We start from the raw sequence: 27,901 nt of genomic DNA, 5'->3' as shown, positions 1-27,901 counted from the left end.
GCAGGAAAGAAAGATGGGATTTTACTCAAGGGTTAGGGCAGAAAAAGCTAGAAGAGGTCATAGCAGAAGAGCGTTAACCCAGTAGAATGAGAAAAGTGAGAGGGAAGAGTGCTTATCATAATGCATTCTGAACCACTGCAGTCCTACTGGCATGGGGCAGGTAACAGCTTTTACTTCTGCTGTTGTAAAATACTGAGGAGTCTCTTGTTCAAAGAACATCATATCACTTATACCCCAAGGTCGACTCAGCCTTCCATCCTTCTGAGGTTGGTAAAATGAGTACCCAGCTTGCTGGGGGTAAAGGGGAGATGACTGGGGAAGGCACTGGCAAACCGCCCCATAAACAAAGTCTGCCTAGGAAACGTTGGGATGTGATGTCACCCAATGGGTCAGGAATGACCCGGTGCTTGCACAGGGGACTTTTACCTTTACTTTCCTCCAAAGGCATTCAGGGTGGCCTACATGAATTATGGATGATTATTAGTTATCCGTTGGAAACCACAAGGAATGTAGATGGGCAAGTATACTCTGTTATTGGATGACCTTAAAACATATTTAAAAAACTTAAGACAAGTTCTTAGTAAACAAGCAGATTAATTCTATGCCTATCCTATTCACAGCCTCAGTTCAAAAGGTGGCAGACATGGATGTACAACTCAGAAACATCTGATGATTTGGACGCATGTAAGTGAACCATGAATATCTGGGTTGTAGGGCCTGCACTTGTTAGTCTAGGGGGTTTACTGTCTTTGCAAATAAGTGTTCTCACTGTTATCAGCTGAAAAGGTCCAAAACATTATTATTCCCTAGATATAAAGCACACACATTTTAAAAATGAGTGACTAAAGGTGTATCAGCTTGAATTTGACAGAAAGTAATTTGTTGTTCCAGATGGAATACAGAGGAGGGAATAAAGCTGTGGTAAATAAATACTCAATTATCAAATTCTGAATGCCTACCACAGCTTACGCATGCATGCAGTTAGCATAATCAGAAATGGAATCATTCTGCTTTGAATTGTGAAGCATCCTCCCAATGCTCGCCCAGCAGTCTTTTTATCCTCTTTCATGAAGAGTAACCCCAAGTACGTTTTAAACTTAGTATGTTGTTTGCATGGATCTCGTTGCCGGCTATTACTGAAGCCCTACAGCAATGCTGTCTTGTCCATGCCTTCTCACACTCTTCTCAGAAAAACCCAGGACCTTTGCAACAGCATACTTACATTTGATTCTTTGGAGACCCATAGGTAACTCCCTTGGTGACTGGGTATGTGTGTGTGTGTGATCTGCACTGCTACTTGCAGCAGGGTTGGATTAAAAGGGCGTCCACAGCTTCACCATGAACTGATAATTCTGGACCCAGGACAGCTGTCTGAGTTGGTTGGCTCTGGTGAAGACAGAAACTAGAACTGAAAGTTCACCTTTCCCTTGCTTCCAGGAGGTAAAGGTGCTGAGGGGTCTGTACTAGGGCATGTGCAGCAAGCTCACTAGCAGCAACTTATTCCAGCTAAAAGCAAAGATGTTTATTTGGATACAAAAAAGTATGAAGGGACAGGTGTGTGCATGTTGGAATAAGTGGAGATCTAATTAGGAGGTCAAAAAGGACTCAAAACCTATAAATGTAAAAATGAAAGCATGAAGTTCCTTGGACACATTCCCTAGCAATGTAAAATGCCTTGTTGCGGGTGAATGAACTAGCCCCCGCTTTGCTCTTTCAGTTAACCTTCAGGAACAGAAAAAGAAGAATAGCTTCAGATCTCTATTTGCAGATCTAAGAACTGGCACCCTGTCGTCCATTGGCATAATTCCCATGGGGAACTAGTGGAAGGTCTTCCCCTCACCTGGTTAGGTAAGGATTCAGGGACCAGCCTAAAGGTGTGGTGGAAACCATTCACAGGTCATTCTGCTAGGTCACCCGGTTATATGTACAAGCAGACAAGCAGACCTCTCACACATCAGGACATCTGTGACCCTCTTCCCTGGATGTGATACCTACATCCCCACTGAACATTCCTGCCAGATGGCAGCAACACCCTGGGGGCAGTTTCATTTTAGATAAAGAAAAGGATGGGGGGGGGGGTGACAGGTTAGTCACTGCAGATATTTTGCTACCCTCTTAACAGCCCAGGTGGTCTCTCCCTTGATGTAACTTGCTAACATTTAACATGGAGAAAAAGGTCACTTCAGTATTCAGCAATTAAGGACTGTTTTGTGATCTGCACATTCATTAACCTTATGATGTGTATCAAGAACTTTTTTATATAGCTAGTGGCTACAGGTGATCATTCTGCAGAACATGGTGAACCAACGAGCCCATGCCCATTGTAACAAGTGGTTAAATTTGGTAATTAGTCCTGGATGAAGTTTGGTAGGCTATGGTTGAAAGAAGGCTAATTAGCAAGCAAAACTAATGCAAAGCAGAGGCTACTTGTAAATCACAACTCTGCTATACCTGCAGGCAACACACAAGATGTTTTAGTTGCATGGCAGTCAGCTTTTCCCCTGCAATCCTGTTCCACTTGAGTAGGAAATTCAGGGCAGAATATGACCTTGCACAGTGACATCAATAGTGTTGGTTGCTTTCTTGATATTGAGTTTCACTGCATCACACAGCACATTACAACATCTATGTGCTGCAAGCCAATACATTCTTTAATAGTCACCCAGTTGGCAGGATTCATACAACTGCATTACAATAAAGAGAAGCCTTTGCCATAGACCCCAACATTCGTATAAAGAACTCCTAGATGTAAAGTAAAAGCACATGATGCACTTGTTTCCCTATCATGCAGATTATGAACTCAGATTCAGATACCCATTCTGGGACCTCACTTTATTTAGAACACTATCCAGAGTTTAGCACTCACTGATATATAAGCTTGCAGAACCACATGTGGACTATTCCTCTCTGCATATGCCAGAACATCAGGCACAGATGAGTAAGCTACTCTCATCCTTCTAATACAGGTGCAAGGCTGCAATGTCAATGATCAATACCCAAAGGTTCTTTTGCTTTTATTTGGAAGCAGCTCACTGCCAAGCCAGTGGGCTTCCTAGAGGCACTTGGCTGGCCACTGTGTGAACAGACTGCTGGACTTGATGGGCCTTCGTCTGATCCAGCGTGGTTTTTCTTATGTTCTTAAGGATAAGAATCCTTCACATTCAGTCTCTTTCCAGTTACTCAGCAAGCTGAAGGCAGCCACTTAACACAAATCCAAAGGAACTGGAGGAAAGGGTGATAAGCGTTGTGCATATTCACACTGGACTCAACCAATGGTAGCTGTAGCTCAACAGAACCTGAGCTACGTGTCTTCTTTCTCTTCTTCAGAATACTCCCCCCCATCTCTCTCTCTCTCTCTGTGTGTGTGTATGTGTGTATATATATATATATATATAAACCCAAACAAGTTGACTGTGTGTAATTTTATTGACTGAAGGCATATTACAGTAGACAAACATATTACTCATGCTATACAAAATATACATTCTGATAATTGAGAAAATATAAAAACATACAAGGAAAGGACAGCTGCAAGCAAGGAACCATTGATTTGCACTGGCCTAGAAATGTCCAACTACACTTACTTTGGCATTGTCAAAAAGAGGAGCATCTGTGAAATAACTTCCCTCCCTATGAGCTAAGACACAGATTTCTTGGAGGAGAGAGAGAAAGAGAGAGATGACGTATATTTCAAAATAGGTGCTCTTGCTCCAATTCCAAAGAAAATTCCTTACAGGGCCTTTAGTCTGGGAGGAGGTGCTCACCTATAAGTCCAGGTGGCCTTCCAATGCACATCTGAATGCCACATTTCATAATCAGTAAACCTTTCCTCTGCAACTCACCTCCTCATGAACATGAATGTAACCCCAATCCCACAATATGTCTAAAGGTCTTGCCAAATTGACAAATCCATTCCTTCCTCTAAACCAGGGATGTCAAACATAAGGCCTGCAGGCCGGATCTGGCCCCTTGAGAGATCTTATGCGGCCCGCAAGGCAACCACACTCCCCCCTCAATCTGGGCTGGCGAGGCATGACCCAACCAAGTGACATTTATGTCATATCCAGTGTTGAGTTATGTCAGTGTTTGAATTATGTCATATCCAGGGGTGTTGAGTTTGACACCCCTGCTCTAAACCTTTGTGAATTATTTCACATGATGACCTCTCAGCTACAGCTGGGAAAGAAAACACAGTGACAGGGATTTGGGCTGGCATGTTTGTATTCATCCATGTTTGTATTATTTCCGTGTATTCATCCATGTTTGTATGATTTCCATTTTTAGAGTGAGCATTCCACCCCCATTCATGGAATGGGCAATCTAGATCCTGATATAGTTAACTCTGGTAGTGCACACAAATGCAAGATAAAACTCTCCCTCTGGATTTTCCATGGGTAGCTCTAACTTGAGGCTTTTTCCTCCACCAAGAGCTCATGTACAAGAGCAGCTTTACATTAGGAATGTTTTAACTGTCCTAGAGGCATGCACTGCTGAACATGCAGAATCAGCAACATGAGATTAGCACTGCAGAGTCCTCCTCCCTGGCTGTGTGATTTCTAACCACAGAATGACATTCTTTTCACTTAGATTACAAAATACTGATTAATACTACACTGCCTTCTCCCCAAAGACACGAGGCAGGTCAGTTTTAGTTACTGCCTTAAAGTACTTAGTATTTTACAACAGATAGCACAATCCCTTCTTCTGCACAGCTCGATCGCCTTGAGTCGAACATCTGAAGCTGAAGTGCCTGCACTATCTGGACGACAGGTTGGTTCTTCCCTCTCCTCCCCAATATTGCAAATTCAGTATTTTCACTTGTTCTGCCTTAGATCAGACACAGGCTGTCACATACAATACAGCAGCAAGCAGCTGGGAGGGAAGGTAGTGAGCAGCAAAAATACATTCAGTGCTTTGAAGCTAACACCTGACAGAGATGAAGGAAGAAGCCTAACCCCCACCCCCATCTCACCATGCAAAAAAGAAGTTGGGTTTCTTGGGGACTGCAAGCTGATTTTGATTTGGAAGTTTCAGATACCCCTGAAGGCCTCTGCTTGAAACGGGGGAAAGACCTGTACGACGTTTGGCTCCAGTATCTAACAGGACTAAGCGGCATGCAGGTTGGCATCTTCCACTGCTCCCCCCTCCCCCAAGGCAACTGGGAACCACAAAAGGAGTTTTCATCTATATAAGCTTTGGTACCTGCCTGGCTGCTCAGAGTAACTGGGACAAGTCCACTGGGAAATTGAGCATTCATAGGTAAAATAATACCATTGTTTCCAGCCAGAACTTTCTGCTTCATGTAACAAGACACATACAGCCATAAGAGAACACCCAGCTCAAAAAAGAAACTCGCTATTACAATCAGCCAAGCCTGATTGAGTCAGCTGTATGCAAATTCCTCCAAATGACTGGAATCACAATTTCCCTGGCAGGTCCTTCCGTGTCCACGTCTTCTTAGTGTAAAATGATATGGTTCAGATGATGTCTGTTACTGGACTGCATGGAAAAGCCTTTGAGCTACACAGAACTCAGGATGTGGCTAATTTGCATACACATACACATATATATGGCAGTTTTCACAGATTTTGCTGGAAGATCGCAAATGGCTAATAAAAATGCCTGTGATGCTGTATTTACAGCTTCTGGGATGTCTTCATGCTGCTGTCCAGAACACTCAAGTGTCACATCAGCAACAACTAATAGTCTAGCCTCTCTTCTTTAACCTGAGATTAGTCTTCCTTTATCTGCTGCCGTTTATCTGCTGCCTTGGTTAGGATTTTGGGCCATGGCTATTTCACTTTGGGACACAACAGCATGCTATAAAGTGTGACAAATTCCATTCTGCTGCTGCTGTGCCACCTGGGATGATCAGGAGATTCTCTATGGCTAATCCCAGATGTTCAGCCAATCAATTCTTAGGACCATTTCAGACATACTTACTCATCCCTTGATTTCTCAGAGCTGCAAGTGCAAACAGACCCCATTGAAAAGCACTGTTTTCGAGGCACCTGCCAACCTGTGATGGCATGCACACACACCCACACACTATATCTTCAGTTCAACAAATGATCAACATGTATGGGTGGACCAGCATTAGCCACAATGCAAACTGCAGGATCTTTACCTGCCTTCTAGGCATCAGCCTCAAAGACAGGGCTGTCACCCTGCAACTATGATGTTTAGGAAATGACCTCTCAGCCTCAGAATTCCAACGAGCCATACAGGTAACCTCCCAAGCCATGCATGGCCCACAGCTGCCGTACACCTGACCCTGTTTAGAGCCGAAGGGCTGATGATTCATCATGTGTAACCTCCTCTTTCCACTAAGTTTCTGTCCATACTCATGACTAACAACATGCAGACACCCATGAAGAATACTGAAGAGGATACTGTGATAAAGCATATTCACGGTATGCAAAACATGATGGTACGAACTGGCTCATTACGCCTTTAAATCCTGGGAAGCTGAATTATTTCCAGTCTCCTGCAGAGTGGTTGGCAGATGCCAGACTGTAATTTTTGGCCTAACAGAAATTTTACATTTCAGCCTGACAATTGTGTGTAGTGTATACAAAATATTTATATTATGCAAATGTATTTACAGCTGAAGTCCTTTCGCCAGAGAACGAGTAAATAAATTTTGTGACTGTACACAATGAGGCAAGTTCCTGTTCATGGTCAGAAGGACCAGAAGGTTTATGCTTATGATTGTTGAGGGACTTTGCAAGGAGGCTCTTTAAAGGTGGTTTCTTTGGCAGGAAAGAGAACGCGAAGCTTTCATGGGACTGTTCCCCATGCAACAAAGGCACCTTGCATTAGCAATTCCTCCCCTCAGAGTAGTATTTGTTCTTTTCTGTCCACCATTCAGTTTGCCATGACAGCTGAGCCTTACAGAAGAAAGGACTTCCATTATTACACTCTTTGCTTGGGGCACTAGTCACTGGGCTGGTCTGCTCAGACTCTGTTGCAAGCACGGAGCATCTTTGGCCATGAGGCAGATCCTGAGGTAGTGAAGACATTGTCAACTGCTTCAGACTTGCTGCTAAGGCTTCCTATTTGGATGCCACTTATGTCGTTTCATGATATTCCTGTATGTTCCGAGTCCTGTTAAAATCAAAGTTATGTTCATGCGGCCTGTGGTGAGGTCGGGGGGAAATAACCGGCTCGTGGTCATTCTCTGCGATGCCCTCATTTTGCAGAGCTTGTGGCACCTCGTGGGTCTTGGGCTGAGGGGAGAAATGGGGGTGTGGCATCCCAAGATCGTTATTGATGCCCCATAACGGCAGCTGAAAAGGATCTGGAAAGAAATTAAACGAGGTCTGAATTTATGACAAAAGCAGTGACACCAAGGTTCTCCATGATTGGCAAGATTTTTGGCAGCATCACACATTCTTAAGACAAACGGCCTCTACTGAAGGTACACCTCATATAACAAACTACTATCATAACCAGTGTACATGTGAGAATAGTCATTCCACAGACATTACATCAGGGGTCCCCAACCTTTTTGAGCCTGTGGGCACCTTTGAAATTCTGACAGTGTGGGGGGTGCAGCCACAAAATGGCTACCATAAAATGGCTGCCATAGGAGGTGGAGCCAGCCACAAAATGGCTGCCGCAGCTTAGGTAACATTCCCCCAGCTTCTCTCTTTGGCTTTAAGCCTTATGACTGGCAAATGGAATTTGGCTGCTTAGACACTGAAATCCACTGAGGGACTTGGCTGCTTAGACACTTAGACACTGAGGGACTTGGAATGAAATAAAATGGGCTGTTCTTAATCAGGAAAGTTAACAGACCTGCTCAGTAGGCCCTGTGCTAGACAACCCCTCAGAGACTGGATTCGTTTTATCTGTGGTATAGCACACCCAGGAGAAAATGGAAATAATTTTAGCATTAAGATATAAGAGCGGTAGAATAGCACAGCACTTACCGGTGTTACAGGGTTGGGGGCAGGGTTTCCTCTCATGCATTCTGTCATGATTGGTAAGGAAGACAGACATGTCTCTGTCAGCTGAGATACTGTCCATAGCAGGGGCTTCATGCTGCGTGCACATCGAGTAGGGCTCTTTGGACATCTGCACCATTAGGCTGGACAGCGTTTGATCAAGTGGGTCTTCATCAGTGATGTATGCATAAGGACAATATTCTCTGGTTCTGGAGTAAATGTTGGCATTGTCATAGCAGTCTGAACAGATCACCAATGGCCCTGTGCCTCCTAGGGGAAGAACAACAGAGGTTATGTTAGGATGCTATGAGGGAACACTCGTCACTACAGAAGCCCCTGCAAGCTGCAGGAGTGCAAATATCAGCATTAATATCAGTAGACTGGAACTAGATGCTTGGAAACCAACTCTGCAGGCATAAAAGAATATCAGCGACAAGGTGTAGTGGAAAAGTTAAGAAACCAGGTAAGTAGGCACTTGTATGAGCAGCAATGGTAGAGGAGGCCAGACAAATAAAGTCCCTTCTTACTATCACAGCACGCTTAATACTCAGCCTCACAACACAGGGCTTGGCTTTTAAAAGTGAAAACATACAAAAATACTTAGAAAGCTAGGAAAATACCCAAAGAATGGAGAGCAGGGGAAATTCAGTATTTTACAATGAATGTCACATGTGCAACTGCTTGCCCACTGTGCTGATATCTTAATGCTGTAAGTTCACTTGAAGCTCAGGAAGCAGAGATGGAGAAGCTTTAAGGATGTGGCAGAAAAGTCCCCTTTTTCTACTCGCAGGTACTTTGATGTTACAGGGAAGGACTATGTTAGGGCAGAAGGGCAACATGTCAAAGAAGAGGAAAAATATCCTTTATGACCTTTATTTTTAAGAAATAAATGGACAGTACTCACAATGGATGGAAGTAAGCAGTGGGGTCCCACAAGGATCTGAATTGGGGCTGGTACTATTTAATTGGTTCATAAATGATCTGGAACTAGGGGTGAATAGTGTAGTGGCCAAGTTTGCAAGTGACACAAAATTATTCAGGATGGTAGAAACCAAGGATGACTTGAAGAGCTCCAGGAGGATCACCACAAACTGGGTGAGTAGGCAATTATGTGTTAAATGAAATTCAATGTAGTAAGGGTAAGGGATACACATTGGGACAAAAAATCCCAACTTCAAGTATAGGCTAATGGGGCCTGAACTTGCTGAGACTGAGAGGGGGAAAGCTCTTGGGGTCGTAGTAGATAACTCAATGAAAGTGTCAACCAAGTGTGCTGCAGTAGTAAAAAAGGCAAACTCTATGTTGGGGATTATGAGGAAAGGGACTGAAAATAAAACGGCTTATATTATAATGCCCCTATACAAATCTATGGTGCTGCCTCAATTGGAATACTGTGTGCAGTTCTGGTCACCGTATCTCAAAAACGACATCGCAGAGCTGGAAAAAGTACAGAAGAGTGCTACCAAGATGACTAGGTGGTTGGAGCATCTTCCCTATGAGGAAAGGTTGAAGAGTCTGGGACTTTTCAGTTTAGAAAAGAGATGATTAAGAGGGGATATGATAGAGGAATAGGAGCCCCGTGGCACAGAGTGGTAAGCTGCAGTACTGCAGTCCAAGCTCTGCTCACGACGTGTGTTCGATCCCGACAGAAGTCGGTTTCAGGTCGCCGGCTCAAGGTTGACTCAGCCTTCCATCTTTCCGAGGTTGGTGAAATGAGTACCCAGCTTGCTGGGGGTAAAGGAAAGATGACTGGGGAAGGCACTGGCAAACCACCCCGTAAACAAAGTCTGCCTAGTAAACATCGGGATGTGACGTCACCCCATGGGTCAGGAATGACCCGATGCTTGCACAGGGGACCTTTACCTTTTACCTTTATGATAGAGGAATATAAAATTATATATGGGGTGGAGAGAGTTGACAAAAGAACTTTTTCTCCCTCTTCCCAAATTCAAGAACTTGAGGGCATCCAATTAAGCTGATGGGTAGGAGACTCAGGGCAGACAGAAGGAAATACTTCTTTACACAGCGAGTGATTAAAATGTGGAATTTCTTGCAAGAGGATGTAGTGATGTAGTGAGGCCACAGGCATAGACAGTTTTAAAAGGGGATTAGATAGATTCAGGGAGGATAGATCTACCGGTTGCTACTAGCAATAGTGACTAAAGGGAACCTCCACATTCAGACCAGTAAGCCTCTGAATCACTTGTCAGGCATTTGCTTTTGTTTTTCTTTTTGCCTATGGCTGTTAGGGCTGCTCCTCCCCCTTCTTTGTCAGAGAACATGCAGATCAGCAACTACTTATATAAAAAACGTTACAAAGCTGCTCTTAGAGGGACTTCTGGGGGACAGGCGACAAGAGCTGGAGAGCATCTGGTTTAGCCCAACTTAAGGGTGACAGTCCAAATGTTTCTAATTCTCAAAAGTAGGGATGGACAGAACTTGGCAAAAAACGAGTTATTTGAAGAGACTGAAGAGCCATAGGAAAAAATGTATATGAAAAGGTCATTTGGAGAAAGATGCAATGTGTAGGCGTTTATATGCTAATGCCAAGAGCCCCTGAGCTAACATTGCTGAGGTAACCAGGTCAGTTTTTCACTGTTTTAATATGCTGCATGGGTAGTTTCCATGCTATCGTATTCCCTACTACTATGTATGGGTGTGAAAGCTGGACATTGAAGAAAACTGACAGGAAGAAAGTAGAATCCTTTGAAATGTGGTGTTGGAGTGTTATGGATACTGTGGACTGCCAAAAAAACAGATCAATGGGTTATAGATCAAATCAAGCCTGAACTGACCCTAGAAGCTAAAATGACTAAACTGAGGCTATCGTATTTTGGTCACATTATGAGAAGACAAGAGTCACTGGAAAAGACAGTCATGCTAGGGAAAGTTGAGGGCAGCAGGAAAAAAGGAAGACCCTATAAGAAATTGATTAACTCAATAAAGGAAGCCGCAGCCCTCAATTTGCAAGATCTGAGCAAGGCTGTCAAAGATTAGGACATTTTGGAGGACTTTGATTCATAGGGTCGCCATGAGTCGGAAGCGACTTGATGGCACTTAACACACATGGGTAGTTTCATTGCCTGCCAGCCCAGTGCAGCAAAACTGGTTGTGTCATAACAGGTCAACACTTTCCTCTTCCTTCCACCTTTCCAAGTAGGGCTTCATTTCCCTCACTCTGAATGATGGAAGGAAGAGGAAATGGTTCCCCTTTGCCTGAACAATCACACTTCCAGTGCAATACATCAAAGAGAGTGGCTGGAAAGTGCTTCCTCTCCCTGAACAGATGAGTTCATACCAACTCCCTTGAGTACCTCAGGGAAAAAGGGAGGGGACCTTTTCAGGGGACATTAAAGTGTTTAAGAAACAGCTCTGATTTAGCACCAGTACAAAGGTAATAGTAGCAAAGTTAATGAATAACACAGGGAAGCTATCAAAAGGCAAGAAGGATTCTTTTAAAAAGTGGGGGTCTTGTCCAAAAACAGGTGCACAAACTTTCATAAGACATTGGTAAGATAAGAATTTAAGGAGCATATTGGTAAAAACAAAACCTCCCCACAGTGTTTCTTTACTGCATCACAAGCAGGAAACCAGTTTGGGAGGTGACTGGATCATGTTTGCTCCACTGGATTTTATCCTCTAGGGTTCCATTTGTAGTTTAACAAATGGCTGTTAGGCAGCTGGGAGAAGCTACCCAGGGATTTGAGGAACCATCACTGTGCTGATGACATCCAGCTTTATTTGTCCTTTCTGGCAGATCCAGGAGTTTCAGCAGATTCTGTTAAGTGTCTGAAATCAGTGACTGAAGCTCAGTGCACATAAAACAGAGATTAACCAAATTAATAAGCAAGTCTGTGCTTTTCCTGCTCTACATTGGGTCAAACCCTCCCCTCCAGGCTTAGGTATGCAGTTTCAAACACTGCCCTGCACATGGGCCTGCTTCTGAATATTCAAATAGTAAGTGTCCATGCCAGCTGCAGTAAGAAAACCAGTTTTGCTATTGTCATACGTGCCTTTGTAACTAGACTACAGTGACTGTGCTCTATGTGGGGTTATTCTGGAAGTCAGTCAGAAATTTCAGTTGGTCCAAAACATGGCAACATGCTAATTAGTTGGTATCACCTTCACATTATATCAGTGTTTACAGGGGCATAAGCTCCCAGTTACTCCCAGTCCAAGTTCAAGGGGCCCTACAAGAGTTGGGACCAGAGCACCTTAGAAAAGGCCTCTTCTCATCAAATGAACATTCCTAGACTCCTAAATCATCTAATGGCTCAGGGCGTCTTATTTAGCTGAAACAGTGTTGGCATCCAGAGGGAACAGGGCCGTTCAGTTGTGAAGTTCCACCGCCAAGTCCTGCATGGCTCACTCCCATTTAGGAAGCACGTGAAGACCTTTTGTTTCATTATGGGCGAAAACGCATGGTCACTTTATCCTCCTTTAATCCCTGTTTCAGTCAGGATTCAGCCAGGATCGAATGCATGCGTTTCGCCTAATGTGCGTTCAATCCTGGCTAAAACAGGGATTAAAGGAGGATAAAGGGACCTTGCGTTTTCGCCCTATGTCTTCAGTTGTGTTCTGGATCTCAAACTGATTTATCATTTTAAATGTGAGTTTTTGTGGAGTTTATATAGTAGTTAGCCACCTCGAGGATCCAGAAAGGGATGGAAGGCGGTTAGACTCATTCATAGAAAATGGCACATTCCAGTTCAGCGGCAGTATGCTAGTAAACATCACCTGAAGGTGGAAAACCAGGGGAGTTTAGATACCTTCATGACCTGTTTGTGGGCCTTCTGGGAGCACCTGCTAGTCACTATGAGATACAGAACATAGGACTAGATGAACCTTTGGGCCTGATCTAGCAGGGATCTTTATCTAGCAGAAACATGATGAACACAGAAGGGTCATCGAGGAAAATAGGCATAAGCAGGGGACTGCAAAGAGTGGTACTGAACAGGGAAACTGAAGCTCAATACACATAAAGCAGAGATTAACTGAAGTCTGTGCTTTTCATGCACTAGATTGGGTCAAACTCCCTCTCCTCAAAGCTTCTCTCTTTTTAGGGAGACAAGTAATATCAACTGCCTTAACTGGGGGTTAGACTTGCCACTTAATGGAATGAAAGCTTTGTAGAGTACAGTGGTTGGCCACTGTGCGAACAGACTGCTGGATTTGATGGGCCTTGGTCTGATCCAACGTGGCTACTCTTCTGTTCGGATCCACCGCAGGATCTTTTCAAAGCTACGGCATAAGTAATCTGTGTTAAAAGATTCTATACACATTCTTGCTCAAGAAGTGTCTTACTGGAACAGAGGAAGGTCCATCTAGTTCAGAATTCTTTGGAAGATTCCCAGCAACCAGCAGGCACTGAGTGAACTGCCAGAAACTGGCCAGTGGACAGATAGTAGAAAGCAGCCATTGACCCTCTAGCGAAGGGATCCAGACTTACCCTCTGTGCCTTTGTGTGCATAACCACTGGCAGGAGGCATCAGCTGCTGATTGCTTCCTGCCTCAGAATTGCTGTAGCCTTCCTGTGGCTCAGACAGAGTCCCTTGGGAGGATAAGTAACTAGGAATATCAGCAGGCAAATTTACCTCCTCTGAAAGAGAAATAAACAACCACCAAACAATAGCAGTATACCACAAACATCACTATGGCAACAAAGCTATCAAGGTAATAGATGTCCATCAAGATGATGATAACAGGGTATATTGCCAAGGGAAGTAATCTTGCAGAATACAAAGGAGAGAGAGGCTACCCAGTTAGGACAGAAAAACAAATTTTTGGCAGTATTTTCTACTACTACATTTTATGGCATCAAAAATGGCTACAATTACCCACTCAATTCAACACCCCTTTTGTTCAACCATAATAAAAGCAATAGTCTGCAGAATTGTACCTCCACCATTACAGAACACCGATAAAAGCTGCAAGATACAAGCTACCAGACCGCATCTTGCCTATGCTTATTCACTGATCTGCGGTGTTCTCCAGTCACACCCTTTCCTGCACTTTGCTCACTTGGGTGTTTACATGGTAAATGTTTGGAGCAGAGGTTACCTATGCCTGCATTTAATACAGAGGTTTTGGCATTTGCATATCACAATGTAACACGGAGAAGAAGAACAGTTGGTTTTTATATGCCGACTTTTTCTACCACTTAAGGAAGAATCAAACCAGCTTACAATCACCTTTCCTTCCCCTCCCCACAACAGACACCCTGTGAGGTAGGTGGGGCTGAGAGAGCTCTAAGAGGGCAGTGACTAGCCCAAGGTCACTCAGCTGGCTTCATGTGTAAGAGGGGGAAACAAATCCAGTTCACCAGATTAGCATCTGCCACTCATGTGGAGTGGGGAATCAAACCTGGTTCTCCAGATTAGAGTCCATCGCTCCAAACCATGGCTCTTAACCACCACACCACGCTGGCTCCACAAGAAACTAGCTTTACTCAGGTGCCAGACTTTATATCAAACCAAGCAGTTATGAAAAACATCCTCCCATACCGAGGAGTCTCCCATGCTGCTGTGTGCTCTTTCCACCTACCCGTGGCCTGAATGATGCAGACTTATCAAAACAAAATACATTGATGCTAATTAAACAACGAACAAATCTAAGTCTGAAGGCTCCCAACCTGTGTTAGTTATGCTGTAGTCTTCACTCTTCCTCCTCATATGATAGATAACAATAACCCATACCAGAGAGGTGCCCACAACACAGCAAACCACAACAATAATCACAATGCCAACTGTTGTCCAGCCATCATCTTCAATTCCAATGCCATTCTGGGTTGAGTCGCAGTTTGGCGGGGATATGACATGCAGGTAGATGTGACCACGCTCTGTGCCAAGCGTATTGGATATAATACAGGTATATTTCCCAGCATCCTCTAAGCCAGCATCTACAATGATAAGCAGCTGGTTGGCGGCAGCAAAGAAATGCCGCTCTGTTACGGTCAGGGGCCCGTCATCTTTGGTCCAGTTTACACGAGGGGCAGGGCTGCCACCAGCAATACACTGCAACACAGCCGTTTCTCCTCGGGCCACAGTCCTGTCCTCCAGGGGCCTGACAAACGAAGGTGTTTCTGACAGAAAGAGGAGACAAGTTTAAAGTTGTTTAATCACACAAACACACAATGAAGCAGCATCAACACATATGGCAGACTGTGATTTTTGAAGTCTGACTTCACAGAATATAGATCATGATGGGTAGCTGTGTTAAGTCTGTCAATACCAGTGGCAAAGAGCAAGAGTCTAGTAGCACCTTAAAGACTAACAACATTTCTGGCAGGATAAGAGCTTTCGTGAGCCACATCTGAAGAAGTGAGCTGTGGCTCACGAAAGCTCGTACCCTGCCAGAAATTTTGTTAGTCTTTAAGGTACTACTGGACTCTTGTTCTTTTCTACTGCTATTAACAGAATACAGATCATGGACAAAAGTGAGGTGCTTTTGCTTTAAAATCCTTTGCACTGTACGTAACTGGGCAGGGGTATTCTGTTAAATTTAACTGGACAAAGCTGAGAGGAAGGAACCAAAGCTAGCAGGTACTGGATAGAACTACAAGGAAAAGAGTCACACCCAGGAAAAAAATTCCTTTAAAGAACGTTTTTCAGGGGGCATTTTACCAATTCTACTATTTTATTTCTTACTGGTCCTTTGCATTGCCTTCAAGAAAATGCTCTAAAGCCCTCCATTGTTTTCCGTGTCGTTTTTTCTGGTCAAAGCAATTACATAAAGCTCCATACGCATCACTGCCTGATGGGAGATGCAAGCACCAGCTTTGTTCTTTCAGCAGTGAAGCACAATAGAGACAGCAAAAAACCAGACATTTTTCAAATTGTCCAAGATAAAGTAGGTCAGCAGTAGGCAACGCTCTAAAAGTATTTGCCATAGGAACATCATAACTTTTTGGGGAAATATTAGACTAGCTTCTTCCTACACTGCAACTCTAAGTAAAAAAGAAAAGCTTTTTAAAAATGAAGCAGTTAATATTCATTGGCATGCTTGTTTAGAAACCTACCAAAAACAGTTCATTGTTAACTCAATTCAACGAATTATGAAGGCTGTTCAACTACTCCCCCCATTATTTATTTATTTACTTTATTTACAGCCCACCTTTCTTGCTGAGACTCAAGGAAGATTGCACAATATAAACAATGTAATCAGACTGCATAAGTCATCCAATAAAGAATGCAGTAGGACTAGGACTGCAAAAGTGAAAAAAACAGTACAAAAAGGAAAAAGGTTTCAGAATTTGAGAACCGATCTCAGGCTTCCCCTCACTGTGTGCACAAGGAAACACCTAAAACAATTACATCCTGTAGTTATCTGAAAGTTAGATCTCCTTAAATCTCAACTGAAACCACTAAAGGAAAAAAAATAATATCCAGGGGTGATTCCACGTTTTGGTTTGGTCTCACATTCTACATAGGTGAATTAAACTGGGTACAAGGTACATGAACTTGAGGCCTGCTTCTGATTTCACTGCACATAGAAGACAGAAAGTAATATCCAAGCAGGCAACACCACTGGCAAAAAAGCTATTCTAAGCACTTTATGAAGCCTCTTATACTCCGGTTACCTAACACGGTCAAGGTTGCATTTGCCGATAGACCTCCGGCCACGTTTTGGGCCATGCAGCTGTAGATCCCCATGTCTTCCATTTTCACATTTGCAATGAAGAAGACATCATCTTCCGGCATCACATGCATGCGCCTTTCACGAGCAGCAGGGAAGTCCGTGCCTCCATCTTTCTGCCAGGAAATCTGAGGCGGGGGGTGGCCTTCTGCAGCACACTCCAATTTAGCCATGGCTCGAGTCCGGATAGTTAGATCCATAGGGGTTTTCACAAAAGACGGTAGCTCTGAATGAAGAGACATGTTAGAATTAGCAAGCTGTACAACAATTCCTGCTGATGGGAATGGGTACACAAGCTTACTCATTTAAGGCTGTTTCAATGAGGTGTGTTTCTGAAAAAAAATCAGGTCTCTATACCAAGCTACCATAATTCCACCACTTTTTAAAAAATTACTTCAGACAAACTGTTTTAAAAAGCACAATCAGGTTGCAGCAAGCTTGCAAATCCTCACTGAAAGATAAATATGTTTGTCTTCTTGGACCATCCCAATCCAACCCTCAAGAACTCTCTGTCTGCCCAGCTAACATTCTTTAATGCTGGTTAGAATGGAGTATGATAATGAAGGTATCTTCTTTCAGGCAAAACGAAAGTCAAAACATGCCACAGCCTAGACAACCTCACTGGGCAGATGTGGTTAGGTTAAGGCATGCCGGTCTTCTTTATGAGAACCCTGCTGTGATACTTCCAAATACACAAGGGAATAATTAGGATCCTGGTTTACTTTTCGTAAACGCACAGGAGAGTCTGACCCAATATAGCACAATAAAATGGCTGAAGATGTTTCTTTGACACAGTCCCAATTCCAAAGAGGTCTTTGTGAGGGAGTTTTGGCAACACAAGCAAATGGATTGCAGCTGGTTCAAGCATTTCCATTTCCCAAAGGAAAAATACTCTTTGGGGAAATGCTGCTGTTTGACCAGCAACTGATCACAAAGTACCTCGGAGGACTCTCGACCAAGAATATTTACAAAGGGTTTCTACACCAGCTATCAAAGCTCTACGTTTAAAACCGCTCTCTAGAACAGTATATTCCAAAGAGGGAAAAAGTCTTGGAGCTTTCTCCACTTGGAAGATGAGCATTCACTGCAAGGGTTTGTACAAACTAATTTCCAAATCTTTAACCTTTTTCCTGAACGGAAACAAAAACGAAAACATCACTGCATACCATTGACAGTCAGCTTGGCCTTGTTGGAATAATTGGATCCAAAGTGGTTGGAGATGATACACTGATACTGTCCTTCATCCGTAAAGTTCACATTGAAAACATGCAGGACAGTCGTGTACTCCAGAACTTCGCCATCTTGTTGCTGGTACCTGGCAAAATTCTGTATGTCCGCATCATATAGAATTTCACTGTCCTTCCTCCAGGTGGTGGATATAGGCGAATCACTGCTGCTCACTGCCTTGCAAGTCAGGGTAACATTGGTGCCTCTAAGTGCAATGGTACTCTCAGGGTGTACTTGGATCTGCGGCTTGGGAAAGTCATCTGTGAAAAAGAGATCAAGATTAGACTGGCTCTCTCCTTCAGCCTGTGATGCAACTGGAGTAACAAGTACTGCCTGGGACGAACTGTAATGCTATTCAGTTGTGTTCAACTTGTTCTCACTGCTAGTTCCTCAAACTGCTTTCACACCAGATCTGGCTTATGTGGGTATGAAGCTGTGAAGCAGGACTATGTGAATGTTAGAGCATAAAAAGCAGCAAGAAACATGTTCTAAGAGGATGATGGGACTTTGGCAGAGATCCTTTTATCTCATCTTTGTGGAATGTGATAAAGAACAAATTCACTGGAGCACAGTTATGCAAAGTTCTCTACGGCTTGAAGCTTTAGCCCCAGTTTAGAAAAAGGGTAGATAATCATACATAGCTTCTTCTTTCTTGCCAGTGGTTGGTAACTTACTATATGAATAATAATCTTCAACAAGCATGACATACTGCCCTGGGCAATATGAATTCTCTTGCCCAATGACAATTTAGGTTTCTACACGTCTTCCTTTCTTCCTTCCTTCCTTTCTGCAAGCATTATGTATTGTGTGTATGCACTTTTTTGACAGAAATACTGGAAGAAAGAAACTTGAAAATAAAAGCCTTCATGATGCTGGAGGTACCTGATTCTGTCCACTTAAAGACAACTCATGTCCTCAACAATTCTTATGCTACCATCTCATTCCATGAAATAGCCAAGAAATATCGAAGTAAACCTCTGCAGCAATTGCACAATTTGACTCGATGGTTACAAACAAAAATGAGAGCACTACAAACTATAGATAGAGGCTTCAGCACTGCATGAATTAAGTTCAAAAGGGGGGATTTACAGTAGGCTAGTTAGGTAATCTTTTTGGACTGAGTGCCCAAGATCTGCAAATTCCACCTGTGAAGACTGGGTGGGGAAGAGAACTGCAGACAGAGAAACATCAACAAAGACTCTGGTTTGAAACCACCAAGGCTGTGCCAAACAGGACTACGGAATGCTCTTCCTCACCCAAGATGTTTATACTTCTGAGGGAGCTGTAATTTCCAACACGTATGGCCAAACGGCAGGATGCTGGACAATTCAGTTTTTCCAGACAGTGCTGATTCTCCACTCAAGGGAAAGAGGGAAGCTCTTTTCAGGTAGCACCACTAAGACTTAACTTGCTTCCTATGTTTCTGGACCATAAAACCCTCTTCTGCCCCCTCACACACCCCTTTTGTTTGCCAGAATAAGAACTTCGGACACTTTCCCACATATTACAGAGTGACTACCATGACCCCACAGTTTTCATGGTCCTTGTAAAATCCTGGCTGGCTATGTCACTGAAACTTGAAAGGGCATTCCAAGTTAATCCATGGAATCTGAGTATGATTTCTAATATACACGAATGATGAGCATGAATATTTCTTACAGCAGAAAGGTCGTATCCATGTGCTACATGAACTGCTAGGCATCATAAGCCACAGAAGAAAAATCCATTCAACATTCAGCTAGCAAATCAAGAAAATCCCATCCCTTTTTTCTGACTTCCTCACATAACCATTTTCAGACGAGGGATCCATCATATTTTAAAAGCCACTAAAGCACACACCGCAAACTAAGTCTTCGGGGTCCACGTTGAGGATGTTCTGTCCAGCTAGCCATTCTGGGTGAGAGCAAGCCACACTGACAGCATCCTGTAAATGGTGCTGGGTCAGCCATGGGACCAGCCACTTCAGCTGGCAGTCACACAGTAAGCTGCTGGTGTTCAATCCCCTGAGAATATAAAAGCGAAAGGAAAATTAGTTGCCGGAACAACTTATCTCATTTGCAATCACCAAGCTTCTCCATTGCCCTGGCCAGTATACCTGCTAAAGTGTTTAGCCCACCTAAAAGAAATCCAATGTCCTCAAAAAATCTCAAGCTAACATCTCAATAATGTATCTTTGATCTGCACCGTGAAATATCCCAGTTATATTTTGAGTAGCTCTGGTGTCCACTGATTACAGCACATCTCCCTTACGTTCTTCTCATTTCACTGTGTTCACAAACCGTGGATGGTGCCAGATAAGCAACAGCGGCTTGGTAAGATTTGCTTGAAAGTCATTTTATATCATTTTCTAAAAGTATATAGCAGAATCATACTTTCTCCCAGTGGTATTATACCAGGAACAGTAGTTTCATACCAAAAACAAGCAAGAGAGGACAGAAAGCTATGCACCAAGGAAAAGGGACATGCTTCATTCTGTTGGGATCACAACATTATATTATAATCTAATGATCTTATCTAGGGTGCCAAATAAGGAGACCACAGCCTTGTAAGATCAAATACAGCATAAATATATGATAAAAATAGACTCCAGATCCACATTACTTCTAGTTACAGCCTCACGTCCATTAATCTTAAAATTACGTTTAATATTAGTTTAAGATTTACAATATAGCAAAACATGAAGTTGTGACTAATTTGACCTTTTGTCTGTCTTGTCTTAGATGTGATACCTCAGAGAGCGCACAAATGCCCTGTGATGCATCATGCACATGTCTTTGGTCAGTTGTACAATGAATTCACAAAACCTCAAAACAAGAATTCTTTGGTGGTGATGAAATGCAGACTAATCAAAAATCTGAAGCTGCCATAAAATTTGAAGATTTTTAGAAATGGCTTCTGTTTTGAGACTCATTTTCAGAATAAGTGGTAAAAAGCCACAGCAGGCCATTTTAGTCTCTGGTCCCAGGATGACTTCTCTTATGTAACAGACTTCTCTTATGTAATAAACCCAAGAGACAGTGAAAAAAAATCCTTCAAGTGATTAATACCTGAAGGAGGTGTTGGATACTCAATCCCTTTCAGAGATGAGCTTTTAAAAAAAATTCTTCCCCCCCCCCACCTTTCTGAATACATTTGGGAAGAATCAATTAATTGAATAACTGTTTTAACCAATTACAATATTAAAACACTTCATTTTACAGAGTTCTGATAGGATTCTGTTTGTGAAGGAAATAAAAGCTACGGTTCTGTAGATCACGAAGTAGAAAACTTTGCCTATCTCCCAATCACATAAGAACTTAAGAAAGGCCATGCTGGATCAGACCAAGGCCCAGCAATCTGTTCACACAGTGGCCAACCAGGTGCCTCTAGGAAGCCCACAAACAAGACAACCGCAGCAGTATTCTCCTGCCTGTGTTCCAAAGCACCTACTATAATAGGCATGCTGCTCGGATCCTGGAGAGATCCACATAAGGCTTTATATGATCCTGGGGATTCACATAAGGTTTTATATGAGAAAATATTATAGAACTATTATCCACAAGAAATTGATAGGTTTAGTAGCACTCAATTAGACCACACTCCCTTCTTAACTGCACAGAAAGCACTGTGACCTCTGTCATCCTGTAATACACAAGGTAATCTCTCATTCTCTTGCAATGCTAGAACTCCTTGTTTTTCTTTTCTGAGCCTGTCATTTTTGACTGCCGTGTTTTGCTTTTCCCATTCATGCATTATTGTCAGGAATGAGTGCCACAAAACCTATGAACAGGCTTACTAGACACCCTACTAGCTCATCACAATAAAGATCCACAGTGTTCAAAAAGAAGGCCTGCTGTGCATGCGATAAACTTATTCCTGAGTCTGAGTACTACTGTCTGAAAGCATGTTGAGGTAAACTAAAGAAAGTTGTATGGATCAGCATTTGGAGTGCAAGGGCCTCGAGAAGGGCTGATGTTCTGTATTTGGGCAGAAATTGACACGTTTGAGGATCTTCAACTATGATAAACTGTTGTTCAGTCACCATGCTTGAATATGGAATTCAGGGTGGAATATGGAACTGTTAAGAACCACAAATTTTTCAAGGAGTGATTTTCTCCCCTGCCCCATCTTGAATTCATCTATTCTCAACTTAAAGGTTGAGGCTATGCCATTAATCAAGACTGCAATATAAAGTAAAATGTCCAAACCCAATTTTATTAAACCAGGAAAATCCTGACTCCTGTTGCTGTAGAATAAGTGTAGCTTGAGCAGTCAAACTGCTGCTTTAGACAGAAAAAACCCCCTAATCTAGACCACTAGAAATCACAACCAGGTTTTGCATAGTTTATGGTACTAATGAGAGGTGAAGGTTTAAACAGCACTTTTTTGGGACAACAGCCTCAATTATAGTTGCTCCAAAGTATTAGTTATGGAAATATATAAAAAAATGAAACTGAAGGACAAAACCTTTATACTGATATTAGTATTTTTCTAATTGAACATTTGAGACAGGTGAAATGTTTCATAGCATCTTGGACTCCATTAGTGGCCAGCTACTCTGCAACTTAGCAGAAAGAGTGGGAAAGCATGTGAGGCCCTTCCCAACTCCCTCACCCATATGCTACCTGCCCCTCCACCAATACCTAGCCCCTATGAAGAAGAGGGAGGGAGCAACTGATGAATTGTCTACTTTCATCACAGTTTGCATTTAACGCTTGACTATTTTTGATTTATTGTTAGCCACTTTAACTATTATCAAATAGAAAAGCAGGGTAAATATAAATAAACACAGGATCAATAGGTAAGACTATGTACTTACAGCTCCTTAAGAAGAGGCTGGTCAAAGGCATGTTCTTGAATAGACATTATTGCATTGTTGTTCAAATCTCTGCAAGTTAAACAAGAGTTATGCCTGCATGAGAGTTCATTTTAGACAGCACCTTTGAGAATTAGGACATTTCTGCATTTTTGGGGGTGGGGTAGGGGGAAATGTCACTAATAGAGAAAAGGATGTAAAAAATACTTACAGGCATTCAAGAGCCTGAAGACCAGAAAATGCTTTTTTTGTGATGGTCTTAATCTGGTTTCCTTGAAGAATCCTAAAACACAATCCAAAGTAAGCCTTAACATTGAAACAAGTCACAAATGTTCCCAAGCAAAACAATATCAGGTAGCATGAATAATAAATGTGCAAGTAGCTTTTCTAGGTGGATGTATCATCCTTTTGGAAGTCAGCTTCTCATTCTTCCATTCCTCTCTTTACATTAAAGGACAGGGAGAAAGAGTAGTGCATACACAGCTACCAATTAAAGACCAGAAAAATATGTGGGAAAGGAAACGACACAGAAGGCCCTCTTCAATCCTTTCTTATCACATCTGATTACAGGACATTTCCCCTATAAATTCAAAGCCAAAAGCCTTTAGAGCAGTGTCTAAAAAAGCAGTTAAACCATTCCTGACAGCCTTACCTCATTAGGTAAGAATGAGCCTGATTTTGTACCTTATTTAAAGAATTTCTTTAAATAAGACATCCATTACTGAAATTTGTGCAGGCTCAGCTTCAACATTTCTTAATGAAAGGATGATGTGAAATGTTACTAGAACTGCTTTCAATTCAGACTGTCACATCAGTTTTCAAAGATTTTCCTATCAACACACATGCATTGTGAAGACTTTCCATTCTAGCAGACATGTCAATCCTATCGCTTGTAAAGCTTACAATTTATTGAGTCTGTCAAGTCCTACAAATGCTTCATTTGTGTCTTCTATGGCCCAGGAGATCTCATTATTTCTCAGATCTCTAAAAAATAAAACAAAAAATACAATGAGTATGAAAACTTAAAAAAAATACATAAGCAGAACTGTAGCACCAGATAACTTCTTTTGCCTTTGCAAGATTTGACATTTTTATAGAGCTTTTTGAAATCTGAAGTCTCACAGTTGCAAAATCCGTACACACATACACACAAACTATTTTACCCAATTGGAAAGCTGAGTGCTGCTTCATGGGTTCCAGCTAGCATATGAATCCTGGCCAAAAAATAATAATCCCATGTGACAATGCTCCTCACAGGGGCTGTAACAATTAGGCATATCAGGATACATGCTGGCCAAGTTACGTAGGATGTGGGGGAGGTAGTTGTGAATTTCCTGCATTGTGCAAGGGGTTGGACTAGATGATCCTGGTGGTCCCTACCAACTCTATGAGTCTATGTAGTAGTTTTGGTCTGTGCTCACATAGCGTTGTTAAAATATGAAGTGGCTCTAAGGTACACAGAAAGGTACTGGAATGAAACTGGTCACAGAAAGCCAGAGACATGCTAAGGAACCTGAGGCAGCAATATTTCCTTCCTGACTGTGGAACATTGGTCAGTCTAAGTGAACAAACGACAAAATGGGACAGCCTCCTAAATTGACTTATGAATTGAGTTAATATTGTTAGCAGACTGTTTAATCTTCTTGAGTTGCAAGCTTGGAATAATGTTAGCATAGTACGAGATTATGTGTAGGCTGGGTGAAGAATCGCTGGGCACAAAAGAGTAGTTTTTCAGAGTGAAGTGTGGGTGGTTCTGCTCACAAATCCTGTTATCACTAATGGGATTTCTGTTTGACCTCTGCATTACACTTCAGCTCTTAGTATACAAGAGAACGATGCTGCTAAACTAAATTCAGCAAGTCCTTGTCCAGGAAGAGGAAGATACTTCATTAAGGTATAATAGATTCAGCAGTGCATTTCCTTTACACAACAGGTCATGAATTTATCAGAACAACAATTCTCACTTGCTTTTTATAGCTGAGTGAACACAGGAATTTAAAGCTTAGCCAGCGTTTTATCAGCAAGAGTGCACATATAAAACAATCAATAGAATGTTTTAAAATAAAGGAGAGTGGCACTCTGACACTATCCATAGGCAATGGATCATACTTCCCCAAAGCAGAGAACAACATGCCACACTATTAAACAACAACTCCCATTTGTTGCATTAATGCTGTAAAATCAAATGAGAGTTTGGCTTTGAAAGATCTGCAGTGCTAGAGACACGATCACACTAACTACACAGAAATCTGTGGAGCCCAACGCCTGGCCCAATGGCTAGCTCATGATGGGCTCCAGATACTGTTCAGTAAGTCCTCCAATGTTTAATCATTATGGCTTAATGCTCAAGCCCCACTGAACTATGGAGAAAAGTTAAGACCCTCTGGCATCACTGCCCTGTAGTAGAGACTAAATCTCCCATATCTATGTTTGTACTTCTCATTTTAAAAGATTTACTTCTATCCCACTTCTCTGCCTGAAACCAGCCCCCCCTCCCCCAAGGTAGCTTATGTTGCAGAGCCACAGAAATACAAACATTCCATAAAATGACCACCTGTCTGGACTTTGAAACCATTGCACTCCTGTATCATTTGGCACTAACAGAGCAAGAAACAATTAATTCCGAAAACCTAAAGGAGAACTTTATTGGGTAGGCCTGTGGAGCTTGCTCTTTGTACTTGGTCAGATGTGAGTGCTTACAATCATATGAATCTAGGAAATCTAGCAATGCTAAACTAAGGAAAAAATCTAGGAAACAAGCAATGCTAAACTAAGAAGTACGGCTATGAACTGCCCAACACCAGTTAAGATCCCAAAGGCCACTAATTTACTTTTCCTTTCTGTGATATTTTATGCCTAGAAGGTTAGCATCAAGCAATTCATTTCAAGTTTGTGCGAAGATTAACAGAAATGATTGCTTACATAGTTTTCTATGAAGACAATGACTATTTGGGCATGTTCTAAACGAATCAACAGATTAAGGTTACAAATGCTAAGACAATTTAAAAGAACAGTCAAGTTTGCAAAGAAAATAGAAACATTCTACGGTAACTGTTTTGTTCACTCCAAATTGTACAGCACACACTCTGCTCCCCACACATATTAACGGGTCATTTAGCACTCACTCAGCTTATCCATTCAAACTATTTCCAACGAAGTCTTTGCTGTTTGATTCAAAGCTACAACACAATATCCAATCCACTACACATAATAGAGTGAGCTGAAAATGACTAGGCCAGGGGTCCCCAATGTGGTGCCCATGGGTGCCACAGCACCCGTTGACACCTTTCTTGGCACCCATCAAGTGTTTTTACTAAACAGATGGGGCAATGTGGGGCTCTTGCCTGGCAGGGCTTCTGATTGGCCTCTGAATATCTTACTGGTTGTGCAGATTAAAATGTTATTTCAGCTGCAGCGGCCACCAGTGTGTTGATTTTATTCTCTCTCATTCAACTTCTGAAAATTACCCCTTTTCTTTGGCTTTTTGTGTGCGCTGCTCCACCTACTATGGCAACCCCCTTCTGGCTGGTTTCTGCACCACCTCCTGTGGCAGCCACTAATTTGCGTCCACGTGTCAGAATTCAAAAGTTCCCACAGGTGCAAAAAGGTTAGGGATCTCTAGAATAGGCCTAAGGTGGAACTTACAAATGCTCCTTCTCAGTTTTTCCAGTGTCACTATTACCTTAAAGCAAAGTTCTTACAGATACAAAACGTATAAAGGCATGTCCTGCCTTGAGAACCACCTGTTACAGGTCTCATGAGAGTAGGCTGTTTTCAGGCCAAGTATTGATTGTAAAGTTACAGAATGGTGAACACAGAAAGGTGGGGAATTGTGTTCCTGCTCAATGTCAATGCACAACACAATGTCAATCGACAACACAAACATATGAGATCACAAAGCAAATTTAAACTACAATTACTCTGCTATCAAGAAGGAAAAATGTTGTATTTCATAGTAGCCGCACATTACTTTTTATGTACTAAGAAACTCAAAAAATAACCTTCTCAGACAGAAGTATCGCTCTTGTACAAGAAAAAAGCAACTGTGCATTTGAAACACTATAAAACTGGGCAATTGGAAAATAATAGTAATTTCTCAGCAAAACTGCCTTGCTATCTCTCACATAAAGTTAGTACCTTATGCTTGGACCATTTTAAATAAGTGGTAATAAGGCAGAACCCTTTCTTAACACCACAAGAATACGGCAGCTCTCTACTGAGAGACAGAAATTATAATTTCACTAAGTGATTTTTTTCCCATTTTGTCCTTTAAATGATGTGCACTTACAAAGTTTGCAGGTTTGAAAGTCCCTTAAAAACACCATCCGCAATGTGACTGACTCTGTTATCACTCAAGTTTAATCTCTCCAATAAATTTAGGCCAATGAAAGCAGATTCATCCAGGCGGGTCAGCTGGTTGTATGAGAGATCTCTGAAATGAAACATGCACAATAAAGAGAAAACATTCCAATACAATCAGAATGTGGAAATGCAAGAAAAATCAGGTTCATTCTAGACGAAGAAAAATAAATTTGTTCAAGATATTAAATATATAATAACCCCTAACCAGGCTTCAGAAAAATCATTCTTGCTACTAATTTTACTTCAGTTCATTATGGGGGGGGGGGGGGGGAAACAGTCCAGTTAGGAGGGGAAAGAAAGCCTAGTACTCACAGTTCAGAAAGCCTTTGGCAGAACTCCCATGCATCTGGACTGATCTTGTTAATGGCATTCTGGCTGACATAGAGCTGTTGTAATGCCCTCAAGCCATACAGCCAACCCTTGTTTACTTCAGTCAGGTTATTGTGCTCCAGATCTCTGGAGAAACAAAAGAAATATGTTATGACACTTCCAATGAACACTACATTTTAAAGCACCTTCTTGATGAGGAACGCAACACAATTTTACAAATATTAAGACATTTAACTCAAAAGCCACATACATTACAGTTGACAAAAGAATTAAATGGCTGACTTGAAGAGCAACAAACTTGGAGAAGATGACCTAATAAGTATTTGGCAACTCAGTTCTATTTCGTCGTTCTAGGTGTTCGAGAACCCAAGTCTCAGTTCTATGAAAATTCCAAGGTATGTAACAGAGAATGAAGTGGTAAATATAATTACTGTCTCCAGCAAAACAAAAGGCGAGAATGGTCCGATATAATTATGGTCTAGACACTTATGAACAAATCCCAAATCAGTCATGATCAGCGCTATTCATATTTTTCGGTCTTGTTTCTATAAACGGAAAGTACCAGCAACCAACTTTATAACACAGTTTGGAGAATGAATAAGGT

General features: G+C 42.1%; 1 protein-coding gene across 2 annotated transcripts in view; it reads right to left on the bottom strand.

The window, feature by feature from the left end:
• Positions 1–6,822: 6,822 nt before the first annotated feature.
• The window catches only part of LRIG2 (leucine rich repeats and immunoglobulin like domains 2), a 54,669-nt gene continuing 33,590 nt past the window's right edge, over positions 6,823–27,901 (bottom strand). Inside the window, exons 7-18 of one of the 2 annotated variants that reach the window (XM_056867532.1) lie at positions 27,280–27,423; positions 26,894–27,037; positions 23,509–23,589; positions 22,817–22,888; positions 22,609–22,677; positions 19,650–19,813; positions 17,750–18,070; positions 16,528–16,809; positions 14,581–15,030; positions 13,398–13,548; positions 7,935–8,212; positions 6,823–7,300 (exon numbers count right to left, since the gene is read on the bottom strand). In XM_056867532.1, coding sequence (XP_056723510.1) covers positions 7,071–7,300; positions 7,935–8,212; positions 13,398–13,548; positions 14,581–15,030; positions 16,528–16,809; positions 17,750–18,070; positions 19,650–19,813; positions 22,609–22,677; positions 22,817–22,888; positions 23,509–23,589; positions 26,894–27,037; positions 27,280–27,423 — 2,386 coding nt within the window. In that variant the 3' untranslated portion in view covers positions 6,823–7,070. Of the gene's footprint in view, positions 7,301–7,934; positions 8,220–13,397; positions 13,549–14,580; positions 15,031–16,527; positions 16,810–17,749; positions 18,071–19,649; positions 19,814–22,608; positions 22,678–22,816; positions 22,889–23,508; positions 23,590–26,893; positions 27,038–27,279; positions 27,424–27,901 lie in introns of both variants that reach the window. The other variant, XM_056867531.1, reaches the window with a different exon arrangement.

Source organism: Euleptes europaea, chromosome 2 (assembly GCF_029931775.1).
Source record: "Euleptes europaea isolate rEulEur1 chromosome 2, rEulEur1.hap1, whole genome shotgun sequence".
NCBI lineage: Eukaryota > Metazoa > Chordata > Lepidosauria > Squamata > Sphaerodactylidae > Euleptes > Euleptes europaea.
Note: the sequence above shows the minus strand (reverse complement) of the source record. Positions and strands in the feature narration are given on the sequence as shown.